The sequence below is a fragment of the Gorilla gorilla genome, chromosome 19 (assembly GCF_029281585.2).
Source record: "Gorilla gorilla gorilla isolate KB3781 chromosome 19, NHGRI_mGorGor1-v2.1_pri, whole genome shotgun sequence".
In the NCBI taxonomy this organism is placed as follows: Eukaryota; Metazoa; Chordata; class Mammalia; order Primates; family Hominidae; genus Gorilla; species Gorilla gorilla.
In genome coordinates, this window is record NC_073243.2 from 82,510,102 (window position 1) to 82,523,911 (window position 13,810).

The window sequence follows — 13,810 nt, forward strand, 5'->3', positions numbered from 1 at the left end:
TTGTATTTTTTGTAGACACGGGGTCTTGCTATGTTGCCCAGGTTGGTCTCGAACTCCTGAGCTCAGGTGATTCACCTGCCTTGGCCTCCCAAAGTGCTCGGATTACAGGCATGGGCCATCGCACCCAGCCAGTATAAGATTATTACTTTTTCTATCCTGAGTACTCAGTATAATATGTCAGAAGGTACAACCCTTCTTTGCTTAGTACACAGTTTAGAGTACTGGAGTGCAATTTACTTTATAAAATATACACAAACAAAAAACAAATCTCTGGTGATCTGAAAGTAATATATTTTAGAAAATATCTTATTTAAATCCAAGAAGCAATTTACCTGTAAGAATGTGTCCCAAAATATAATTTTTAAGTCTTGTCCAGTATTAACTATATGTCTTCAGAGAAAAACACTTAATCTATTCAGTCTTCTATATGTTTCATTCTAAATGTTTAATTCTTCTATATGTTTAATTCTAAAAACAGGACTGAATTAATATAGGGAAAAGCATTCTGACATCTCTTCTCAAAAAATATTCCTTAAGATTTTATTATCTTGAGATAAACCAAATCTGTCCCTAAGACTTACACATTCACATGGTTTTAATATGAAATACCTGTTTTCTTGAGAACATATTGTTCTATTTAATTTATTAACCTCCAAATCAAGGATTTTATTTTTGTTCTCAGAATCTGGGCATTTGTGGGTTAAACTAATTCAATTTAACTAAGAGAGAAATACTTCACATAAATCTAAGATTAGCGTAATAGTAATAGTACTACCCCTTATAGCTTTTTACTAGGTAGAAAAAGATATTAATCCTATGTACTTAGGAAAGAGAAGGTCCATTAAAGAGACACTTTATATCAGTATTTGAGAGGCCCCTGCTGGCCTATTCATGAGAAAAAGCTTGAAGGATTCTCTTCCAATAACGACTGGGCTGCATATGGGGAAGTAGGTGAGATTAGTGAAGATGGTGACCTCTTGGGTTAAAGGTTGAAGTGTTTGTCATCAAAGGTTGGAAAGTAACAAGTTGCCCTTTCTCCTATTAGTAACCCAGGATCACTAACCCATGGCCACAGTACCTGTTTATTACCAAGTAAACGTTCTTAAAACATTATGAGATTTATGCATGGACTTTTTTTTTTTTCCTAGCTCATCAGCTATTGTTAGTGTTAGTGTATTTTATGTGTGGCCCAAGACAATTCTTCTTCCAATGTGGCTCAGGGAAGCCAAAAGACTGGAGTCTAGACTTTGACATCAGACCTAGTTATACCTTTGCCTTAGACTCTGGCAACACTAAACAACCACGTTCCCCCTCTCCTCCTCTTTTACCCACCTAGTCACTGAGTACCATCAGTTACTAATTCAAAATGTCTCATTTCTTCTATTTCTTTCCCACAACACTAGCCAGGCCCTTATTATTTCCCAGGTCAGATTTTAGTAGCCTCCTCAGTGGTCTCTATGCCTCCATTCTATTTTTCCTCAAAACCTCCTTGTTTTACTTCTCTGCTTGGAATTCTCCCATGTTCCCAAGTATAAAATGGAGTGTAAACTTCTCAGATATAATTAGAACCCTCTACCATCTAGCCATATGAGTCCTGTTTAACCTCATTTGTCAATCCTCCCCAGAGAAGAGAAGAGAAAAGCTATCAGTGACCAAGAAAATAAAAAAAGATTCTCAGATGCTTTATATATGATACTCAGTCTTCACAACTTTGTGAAGTGGAAATTATTATCCCCATATGTTGATGACTAAAACACACATGGCATCTAGAAAGAACTGAGAAAATAATTACAAGATTTAAAGTCAGCTTCTTAATAGGTTTTCTTTTATTTAAGTAACAGTAATGCCATTTAAAATAGCATTTTTACTGTTTATATCACTTTAATAATGGTAATAGAACATATACTAAACACTCAGTAAAATCATTTTAATTGACCATCAATATCTGAGAGAAAAAAAATATTTCCAAGCCACTGTCAGTGATTGAACTGATGTATTTACTGTGTTCTATTATTCATAGGACAAAATATATTCATTAGGACTAAAGAATAACAGTTTTAATTGCTACCTCCAAATGAAATAAAACAAAAAGTGGCACTAAATCCTTCTAAATCTCAATCTCCTCAACTGTAAAATGGAGATAATAATAGTGTCTACACCTCATAGATCAGGCTTAAAGCAGAATCTATGCATATAAAACAGTGATGTTTGGCACATGGTAGAGGCTCAAGAAATGATGGCTACTATTTTGTTTTCAAATTAAAATTCAAAGTTCTTATAATTGGAAGAGTTTTAATTTTTCAATTTTTGTAAAAATCAACTATTATAGTAATTCCAGTTGCTATATATTTCATATTAATAAGTTACACCAAGATATGATACATAATTGCAGTATGTCTTATGAAGGTGACAAGATGTCACAGTTCTTCATGTGACTAGCAAAAGTTTTAACTTTCCTTCCCCTACAATAAATATTACAAAATGACTTCACAAACCTTTCATAACTGTATTCCCAGTAAATCATGTTCAGTAACATTATAATGGAGAATAAGAGTATGTGTAAATGAAAAAGTAAAGAACAATACCAGGAGAAGTAGTATTCTGATCACTGGAACTAGAAAGGCTGACAGCTGAATCGGCAGTAGGAAACGCACAGGTTTTCTGACCAGAATAATTTTCTGTTATTGAAAATTCAGGTTCTGAAGTCTCCTTTTTGTCACTTTGATCTTCTTCATCCATATGGGTCAAAAAACGCACTAATCCAGAGTATATATTACAATTAAAATAAAATAGTAGAGGAAAAAAGATCACATGGAAAAGACAATTGCCACTATTTCCAACTGGCAACCCAGATATTAGAAGTTTGTCACATATTATGCTAATAGCTTTCTACTGTATAATGAATTTAATAAAAAATTTGAAGTTAAAGCTCTCCCACAGTAAATAAACAAAATTTATTAGACTGAGCTGAAGTACATAGGCCTATGCCCTTCCATAAAAACATAGACATGCTAAATTACAAAAAAAATTTTAATATACGACCAATCTTTCTAAACAGAGAAATCCCCTGGTGCCAGAAAAGAAAAAGGAACTCAAAGCTGGAGCAGTAAGTGGGCAATGATGCTGGGATAGTCTACTGAGGAATAGGAGATGTGGTTCTGCAGACTGCAATGAGGGAAAAACTGAGCTACCTTCATATATCTTAGAGCACTGAAGGACAGCTTTGTCCATAAAATAGGAATAAGAAAATCTCTCCCCTGGTGAAACAGCAAATAAGTTTTCTATCTGCATGGACAGCAGCTGAGAGAAAAATAAAAGTCAACTTTGAGAAATCAACACCCTGACTTGCCACAAGCATCAACAGGGTCTGAATTTCTACCATCAATACAGTACAGCAACCCCAAGTGAAGAAACGTATACTAAAATTTGTTTCAATTTTTTCCTACTTCAATGATAGCAAAAAGCAAATGCACAACTACTCCAAAGACAAACATATAATCTAGCAGAACTTCCACTAATGATAAGCCCATGATAAAAAATTACAAATCACACAAAGGAACAACCAACCATGAAAGAGAGTCAGTATGCAGATTCAACAATTGATAATGTGCACATATGAAATACAATAATCAGAAAAGGTTAGTCATAAAACATGACTGAAATTATGAAACAGATAAAGCATAGGAACAGCAATAAAAAAACAGGACACGACATCCAAAGAGCAGATAGATTTGAAAAAGAAATAAATACAACTTCTAGATATTAAATGTAGCCACCAAAATTAAAATCATAATGAATAGCTAAAACAGCAAAGACACAGCAAAAAAGAGAATTAGTAAACTAGAAGACAGATCTGAGGAAATCATCCTGAGTGAACCACTGATAAAGGGAGGAAATTATGCAGAAGAGGTTGAAAGAGATAAGGAGGCGAGGCACAGTGGTTCACACTTGTAATCCCAGCACTTTGGGAGGCCAAGGTGGGCGGATCACCTGAGGTCAGGAGTTCGAGACCAGCCTGACCAAAATGGAGAAACCCTGTCTCTACTAAAAATACAAAAAATTTGCCAGTGGTGGTGGCACATGCCTGTAATCACAGCTACTTGGAAGGCTGAGACAGGAGAATCACTTGAACCCGCGAGGCGGGGGATGTGGTGAGCCGAGATTGTGCCATTGCACTCTAGCCTGGACAACAAGAGCGAAACTCTGTCTCGAAAAAAAAAAAAAAAGATATAAGGAACAGAGTGAGGAGGTCCAACATGCCTCTATTAGGTGTTTTAGAGAGAAAAGAAAAAATGGAGAGGAAGCAGTACTTCAAAATACTATGCGTAAAAAGTCCCCAAAGTTAAATCTTAAAACTAAAGAATCATTCCTACTCCAATATAAGGTAAATAAAAGAAACACGGTCAGGCACGGTGGCTCACGCTTGTAATCCCAGCACTTTGGGAGGCCAAGGTGGGCGGATCATGAGATCAGGAGATTGAGACCATCCTGGCTAACACGGTGAAACCCCGTCTCTACTAAAAATACAAAAAATTAGCCCGGCATGGTGGCAGGCGCCTGTAGTCCCAGGTACTCAGGAGGCTGAGGCAGAGAGTTGCTTGAACCCTGGAGGAGGAGGTTGCAGTGAGCCGAGACTGCGCCACTGCACTCCAACAGAGTGAGACTTTGTCTAAAAAAAAAAAAAAAAAAAGGAAGTGGATGCAAGAAGCAACTGTGGGCAACAATAGCAGAGAAGAGAAAATATCAGAGAGCATCTCAGGCAATAAAAGTTATCTTGAAACTTGTTTTGGTTTTATACATTTGTTGCCTACATATTTACATTATTTAAATTAGAAATTTTAGGCCGGGCACGGTGGCTCACACCTGTAATCCCAGAACTTTGGGAGGCCGAGGCAGGCGGATCACGAGGTCAGGAGATCAAGACCATCCTGGCTAACACAGTGAAACCAAGTCTCTACCAAAAATACAAAAAATTAGCCGGGCGCGGTGGCGGGCACCTGTAGTCCCAGCTACTCAGGAGGCTGAGGCAGGAGAATGGCATGAACCCAGGAGGCGGAGTTTGCAGTGAGCCAAGATAGCACCACTGCACTCCAGCCTGGGCGATAGAGCGAGACTCTGTCTCAAAAAAAAAAAAAAAAAAAATTAGAAATTTTAAAATGAAGTAATTGTTGGCAAAGCAAATGACAAACGTTGAGAAATCTTAACTAAGTGCTGACTTAAAAAATAAAAGGCAAGGGGAACTAAATGGGAGGGTTAAAAACAGAGTAGATCTAAAATATTTGAAAACAGTTATCAGAGGCCGGGCGTGGTGGCTCACGCCTGTAATCCCAGCACTTTGGGAGGCCGAGGCAGGCAGATCACAAGGTCAAGAGATTGAGACCATCCTGGCCAACATGGTGAAACCCCATCTCTACTAAAAATATAAAAAATTAGCTGGGTGTGGTGGTGTGCACCTGTAGTCCCAGTTACTCGGGAGGCTGAGGCAGGAGAATTGCTTGAATCTGGGAGGCAGTGGTTGCAGTGAGCTGAGATCACACCACTGCACTCTCCAGACTGGGCCACAGTGTGAGACTCCGTCTCAAAAACAAACAAACAAAAAAACAGTATCAGAGAAGATGAAGGGAACAAATCAGTGCTAAAAAGGTCTAAAGTCCTTCTATTGTTTGGGAGGTAGATATATTCACCTTTATTTAAAACTAAAAAAATTTTAAGAGACGGTGTCTCACTATGTTGCTCAGGCTGGAGTGCAGTGGCTATTCACAGGTGTGATGATAGCATACTACAACCTTTAATTCTTGGGCTCAAGTGATCCTCCCACCTCAGCCTCCCAAATAGCTGGGACTACAGGTATGCACCACCATGTCCAACTTCACCTTAAATTTTAACTCACCTATGAATGTTAAAAATTCAAGAATAACCACTAAAAACTAAAAATCAAATGTATAATTTCTGAACCAATACAGCAGGAAAGAGAGAATATAGAAAACTCCATCCAACAAAAGGCAAAAAAGAGGGACAAAAGTAAAGGAAATAAATGGCAAAAAAAACCACCATGAATAAGATATTAGAAATAAGCACAAATATATCAGTAAATACAATAAATGAACACTGATTATGCTTGCTGGTTAAAAAAGATTGTCTAATTATTTAAAGGAATGAAATCTAGGTACATGCTGGACACAAATACAACATAATCAAACAGCCTGAAAGTAAAGGGATATCTAATTTACAAGAAATACAGAGGAGAAAACAACACATTAAATGACATCACAGAGATTCAATTAGCAAAACTGAGACTCTGAAAAACACTTCAGAACAAATATCTTGTTTCTTCAACAAAGAAAACTTCAAGGAAGAAAAAGGAGAGAAGGAACCCAGAAGTTAAGAGACTTATAAGCCATCAACCAATGGCCACTTATAGATCTTAGCTGGGTTCCAACTGTAATAATTAAAAAGCTTTTTTTTTTTGAGACGGAGTCTCACTCTGTTGCCCAGGCTGGAGTGCAGTGGCATGATCTCGACTCACTGCAAGCTCCGCCTCCTGGGTTCAAGCAATTCTCCTGCCTCAGCCTCCTGAGTAGCTGGGACTACAGGCACCCGCCACCACACCAGGCTAATTTTTGTATTTTTAGTAGAGACAGGGTTTCACCATATTGGCCAGGCTGGTTTCGAACTCCTGATCTTGTGATCCACCTGCCTCAGCCTCCCAAAGTGCTGGGATTACAGGTGTGAGCCACCGCGCCCGGCCTAAAAGACTATTTTTTGAAATGAGACAATTGGCAACATGTGAACTCTGATTAGATATATAAGTATATTAAGAATTTTTTAAAGGAGTGTCAATATTATTGTGCTTATGTTTTAAAAATGGACCTGATGTTTTAGAGATACATACAAAATATTTATACATAAAATAATGTGCTGTCTGGGTTTCGTTTCAAAATAAGAAAAAGGTGGGAAGAGTGGGTGGGTGTGGGTGGGTGTATAGGTAAAAAAGGGATTGGCCATGAGTTGATAATGATTAAAGTTTGTTGTTGAGTATATGAAAGTTAATTGTATGATTCTGCCTTCTATTAAAATACCATAGAAATTTTACATAAAATTTTAAAAAATAAAACATATCAAAAAGACATACCAGAACACAGGGGTAGTAATGTTCGTATTAAACAAAATTGACTATAAGTCAAAAAGGATTATTGGGGATAAAGAGGGTTATTACTTATGATAAAAGAGACAAAATCCAACAAGAAATATAACAAACCTGAACTATATTCACCTTATAGCCTTAAGATGAATGTAACAGATTTACAAGGAGAAATAATTCCACAATCATTATGGGTAATTTTTAATGCAACCTTCTGAGAAATGAATGGATCAAGCTGACTAATCAGAAAAAATATAAAAAATCTGGACATCACAATTTAGAAGCTTGACCAAAGGGAGATATATACACATACACTACATACAACCAACAGAAAACGTTTGGCCTCTTCAACTAAATGTGGAACATAATGTAGAAACTGACTATCTTCAGCCACAAGGGAAATTTTAACAAATATCTAAGGATTGATATCATCATACACATCAGCTAATCAAAATGCAATGAAAATGGAAATCAACCACAAAAACATAGCCCAATATTAGAATGCTTAATATTTAGACGCTAAAAACTCCTTTTACAAGCTAAAGAAATCATAATGCGAACTACAAACTATGTAGACCTGAACACCACCAGATGATGATGAGTATCAACATTCTTGTCTAGGTCCATGCAGGAACATATTCAGCCTCAATTACACATATTAGAAAATAAGAAAAAATAAAGTTAGAAAAAAGCCAACAAGTTAATGCCCCCAAAGTAGAAGAAATAATAAAGATTAATGAAAAAGGAAACTGAGAAACAAAGAGAATTAACAAACACCGGTTTTTGAAAAGACTAAACTGACAAGACTGAATGAGAAAGAGAACACAGGTATGAACCACAGACACAGCAGAAGGTAAAAACAACTATTCTAATTTCATTCTTTCAATAAAAAATGAAAAAAGTTAATACCTCACCACTGCCTGGCCATTTTACCAGAACCTCAAATTCCAGCTCAGCTGATGATCACAGACAAACAGCAACCTCAGCACAAAGCTCTGTGCAATCCTCAGCACTATGAGGCCAATGGCTTGGAATCCACAAAAACTGAGCTCCAGGCCACACTTGCCCCATCCTGGTATAAAATCCAGAGGAGGTTATTGCCTTCTCAAAAAAAAAAAAAAAAAAAAAAAAAAGGGCCATGAGGTGGAAGCTAATCACATTACAAAAAAATAATCCTAATCTAAAAACTGGGAAGCTTATGACTTAAGCTCACATAATGAAAACTACTCCTACTTCTGGCACTCCACAAAACAATGCACATTCTTTCAGATCAACTAAAGCAAGACTTTAGCCAGCCCCTATCAGCCCCTACAAACCTTCTTCAGAAATGCTAATGGTTTTTGAAGCTAATGTTTTTTTGAATTCAGGGCCAGAAGAGAATTCAATGTGATCCACTGGTCCAATCTGTAGAAAAAACACACACAACAAAACAACGGTAATACTTTGATAATTTCAAAATAACAAACAGTTTTATGTAAGTTTTAAACACTTGCATTAATGCAAAAGTGAAAAAAATGGGATTAAATCCAATATAAGCTAAATGGTAGGGATCAATAAAGCAGAGGAAATTTTTACTTATTTGTAGCTTAACTGAGTTATAAACTTTTAAAAGGCTCAGGAAAATTGTATCATAAAATTTTAGAATGAAGAAGAACCTTAATTACTATCTAGACAAATTCGTATTAAAGATGAGAGAACAAAGCCCAGAGAGATTCAATGACTTTTTTAGTGGCATAACACGGTCAACCCAGGTCTTCAAGACTATTTACTACTCAGTGTCTGCCCAGAGTATCCCTGGGCCTCTTCCAGGACTATAAGCTGTTTTCTTAAGTTAGGCAAGTGAAGATGTTTGTATTTATGTGTACATTATAATAATGTGAGAGCATTTTTAAAAAATATACCAAACCTGCTGGGCCCAGTGGCTCACACCTGTAATCCCAGCACTTTGGGAGGGTGAAGCAGGCAGATCACTTGAGGTCAGGAGTTCGAGACCAGCCTGTCCAACATGGCAAAATCCCGTCTCTACTAAAAATACAAAAATTAGGTGGGTATGGTGGCAGATGCCTGTAATCCCAGCTACTCAGGAGGCTAAGGCAGGAGAATTGCTTCAACCAGGGAGGCAGAGATTGCAGTGAGCCAAGATTGAGCCACTGCACTCCAGCCTGGATGACACAGTGAGACTCCATCTCAAAACTAAATTAAATAAACAAGCAAATTGTGGTGTGTGTGTGTATACAAAATTAACATTATTTCCTTCAAAGTGGTCATTTTAGAAGACTAAACATCCTCCTTTTCCCTGGGAGATATGTTCCAAGACTCCCAGTGGATGCCTGAAACGGTGGGAGTAGTACCGAACCTTATATATAGTTGTCCCTCAGTATCTATGAGGGATTGGCTCCTGACATCAAAATCCACAGACTCAAGTCCCTTACATAAAATGGTGCAGTATTTGCATACAACCTATACACATTCTTCCCATATACTTTAATCTCTAGATTACTTATAATATCTAATACAATGTAAATGTTAACTATTAATAGTTGTTATGACGTATTGTTCAGGAATGACAAGAAAAAATCTGCACATGTTCAGTACAGATGCAATCATCCTTTTTTGTTTTTATTAAATATTTTCAATCCACATTTGGTTGAACTGTCAGATGCAGAACCCATGGATATAGAGGGCCGACTGTATACTATGTTTTTTTCTATGCGTACATACCTATGATAAGCTTAATTTATCAATTAGGCACAGTAAGAGATTAATAATAGCTAAGAATAAAATGGAACGATTATAACAATATACTGTAATCAAAGTTATATGAATGTGTTTTTTTTCTGTCTCTCAAAATATCTTCTTATACTGTACAGAAGGTAACAGAAACCTCGGAAAACAAAACTGCAAATAAGAGGGGACTACTGTACTTAAGGGCTTTGAGCAAATGCTTTTGGAACTCTTCCTTTGAAATTGTCTCCCAACCTTGTACCACAATTATAAATAACTGTTCTACTGGTGAATCTTTAGTATATAAATGTGATTTTATTAGTGCCAGAATCAAAACTAAGATAGCAAAGACAACCATTGAACAAATATTTATTAAATGCCCACCATGTGTAGCAAAAGACATTGTCCCTACCTTCAAGTCTTAAAAGGCTTGAGAGAGGAGCCCTATCAGAATTTTTGAGAGCCTTTTCAAAATGCCAAGTCACCTCCACCTCCCCAACAGATTCAGCAGGGATAGAATGTATACTCTGAAAAAGCATCTGAGTGATCTTGACATGCACAGAAGTCCAAATGCTTAATGGACTCAGACATGTGGAAACTCCCTCCTCCAAGTCCTGCTTTGGCTGGCTTTCTCCTGAGTCTCTTATGACTTCAGACTGTTCTCAAGTTTTGTTGAATACTCATCCTTACAAGGCAGTGTTTCCACAAGATTCTTTACCCTCTTCTTTTCTCCTCCATGTGCTCTCCCTGAGGAGCGCCTATGCTATCATGATTTGAACTTCCTCCTAACTGATTACTCCAAAATCTGTACCTTCAGCCCAGTTGTAGCTCCTCAGCTGCTTTTGAGGAACTGCCTACTTTTCTCACAGCACCTCAAATTTATCATGTCCCTGATAGAAATCACTGTGCCTCCCTCCCCCAACACACGCACGTGCACACACACACACACACCTCTTCCTCTTCCTTAGTTTAGAAAATGGCTCCACCATTCACCCAGGCTGGAATCTGGACACCACTGTGAATCTCTGTTGTCTTCTTCACCTTCCCACAGCTTATCAATCTCTACGTCCTGTTAATGCCTTCCCTCCATTCTTACTGCTCAAATTCAGGCATATTGTTATTTCCTGCCATGGATATTTAGTGGATCTCAAACACTTATCAGTGGACCTGGTATAGAGCTAGTAGCATAAGAATCATTTGTGAAGCTTGTTAATAACACAGATTCCAGGGCTCTAACCAGACCTACTTAAAATCAGAATTTCAGGGAAATGGGGCCCAGGAATTTGCATTCTTAACAAGTTTCCTATATGATTCTAATGGGCAGCCATTAGATTTGGAACCACTGTGACCCATGTGGTCTCCTTGTTCCCAGGCTTATCCTTTCCAATCTACCTTCCACACTACTGTCTGCATATCTGATAATCTCCCTTCACTGTTTAAAATTCTTCAGTGGTTTCCTACTGCCTGCTTACAGGAGAAAATCCCAATCGCTTGACATGGTAAATGCTTTCTGTTCCTCCTTGTCTCCCCTCTCCTACCTCTACTGCCAGATGTCTTAAAGTCCAATCCCACTAACTTCTACCTCTAAGTAATGCTCATACAGCTCCCCAAACACTCTATGCCATTTGGTACCTTTCTCCTTTGCTCACAATATTTTGTCAGCCTTTCTTTAATTAACTGATGAATACCAATCATTACCAGCTCGAGTCACCTCCACAAATTCTTCTCTGATGCCACAGCTTCACTTATCCCGTCCAGTCACAACACGCCAGGCATATCTATGTGCCTCATTAGACCCAGTATGTATGTATTTATTGGTATATACATCTATCTTCTTTTATTAGATTTTACACTCCTTGAGAGTAGGTACTATGCCTTATTTATCTTTCTATTCCTAGAATTTAGCACAGGGCCTAATATGCAGTAGATGCTCAATAAATGTTTGTTGAAGGAATTAATTATTCATGAACTCCTGTGAGAGTGAGCAAGCCAGGATCAAGACTAGATTTGGGTATAAATCAAATATCTGGCTATAGATAATGACTACTAAACTAGCTCAAAAGGCAATTTCAAAAGAGATTCTTTGAAGTAAGGAGTTCCAACAACTGCTTTGATGCTGAACATTTATTTGGATGTGACAGATCTAAATCTGGGTTTAAAAAAACAGAAAGCAGGCCAGGTGCAGTGGCTCACACCTGTAATCCCAGTACTTTGGGAGGCTGAGGTAGGAGGATCACTTGGGCCCAGGAGTTGGAGACTGGCCTGGGCAACATGGTGAAACCCCAAATCTACCAAAAAAAAAAAAAAAAGAGGAAAACCACCAAATAAGCATAATATCATTACTTAGTATTAATATTTTTAGCAGTAGTCCTGCCTCATATCCTTTCAGTATAGTTTCACATATGCTTAATCTTTATTTTTAAATGTGTTAAATGTTTGGATTAAAGGTGTACTATAAACCTAATAAATACATTTTTTAAATGTCAACATGCTAGCAACTTGGAATATTTGTAAGGTAAGTCAATAATGGAATTCTTATCCTGCAGACTATTTTGCATTTCCCAATATTAGACTTTAAGACATTTAACTTTGTTTTTTTTTTTTTAAGAGGCAGGGTCTTGCTCTGACACCCAGGCTACAGTGCAGTGGCACAATAATAGCTTACTGCAGCCTTGAACTCGTGAGCTCAAGTGATCCTCCCACCTCAGCCTCCCAAGTAGCTAGGACTACAGGTGCACACCACCATACCCAACTTATTATTATTTTTATGGAGATGAGGTCTCGCTATGTTGCCTGGGCTGATCTCAAACTCCTGGCCTCAAGTACCCAACCATGGTCTCATTTAACCTATTATGTGTAGCATAATATTTGTTCTTTAATCCTTTTGATATAAATTGTTCTTCCTTTAAAAAAAAGGATAAAATGTGTAAAATAATTTTTGAGACTTCCTATTTTATTTAACTACCATTATATATATAAACATTAATTTATTTTTTATCTACCTTTTATAGAAAACTAGGCTGGTGTGGTGGCTCACATCTATAATCCCAACACTTTTGGAGGCCAAGGCAAGACTGCTTGAGGCCAAGAACTCAAGGCTAGTTCAAGCAAAATAGGGAGAACTCATCTCCACAAAAAAATTTTAAAAACTTAGCTGAGAGTGGTGGTGCACACCTATAGTCCCAGGTACTCAGGAGGCTGAGGTGGGAGGATTGCTTGAACCTGGGAGGTTGAGGCTGCAGTGAGCCATCACATCACTGCACTCCAGCCTGGATAACAGAGCAAGACTATGACTCAAGAATAAAAAGAAAAAAAGATATGAAAAATTTCTAAGGAACTGATTACTAACTCTCTTATATAAAATATTTAAAAGAAACTGACAAAAACTCCAAATAGAAGGACAATAATATTTGTAAAATTATAAAATCTTTCAGAGAAAAATGATAATTACAAGTGGGGTTCCTTTAAAATCACATTCTAGTTTTGTAATTCATGTATTTCTTTTCTTGGTAGGAAGCATGGGTTTACTTCCTTTTTGTGTGGGAGGACCCTAGACAAAGCTTTATTTAGAGCAGAAGATCAGCTGAATAGCCCTATATCCACAGAAGAAACTAAATTTATACTTTAAAATGTCCCAACAAACAAAACTTTAAGCATCTTCAGGGAAGATGGCTTCACTGAATTCTACCAAACATTTAAGGAAGAAATAGTACCAATCCTATAAAAAATTTTCCAAAATATAGAAGAGAGGGTAATATTTTCTAACTCATTTTATGATAATAGCATTATACATGGGTTTACTTCTTAAAAGCTTAAGGTAATGGTTCTCAACTGAGGGTGATTTTGGCTCCCAGGAACATTTGACATTATCTAGAGCCATTTTTGACTGTTACAACTAGGGAGCAGTGCCACTGGAAACCAGTGGGTAAAGACCAGGGATGCTGC

The 13,810-nt window shown here is 37.3% G+C and overlaps 1 protein-coding gene across 8 annotated transcripts in view; it reads right to left on the bottom strand.

Moving 5' to 3' along the window:
• Nucleotides 1-13,810, bottom strand: part of CPLANE1 (ciliogenesis and planar polarity effector complex subunit 1) — a 143,631-nt gene that overhangs the window by 33,512 nt on the left and 96,309 nt on the right. For all 8 annotated transcript variants that reach the window (XM_055367734.2, XM_063700826.1, XM_055367732.2 and 5 more), the window contains 2 exons: nucleotides 8,458-8,545; nucleotides 2,586-2,756 (listed from right to left, as the gene is read on the bottom strand). In XM_055367734.2, coding sequence (XP_055223709.2) covers nucleotides 2,586-2,756; nucleotides 8,458-8,545 — 259 coding nt within the window. The remainder of the gene's footprint in view (nucleotides 1-2,585; nucleotides 2,757-8,457; nucleotides 8,546-13,810) is intronic.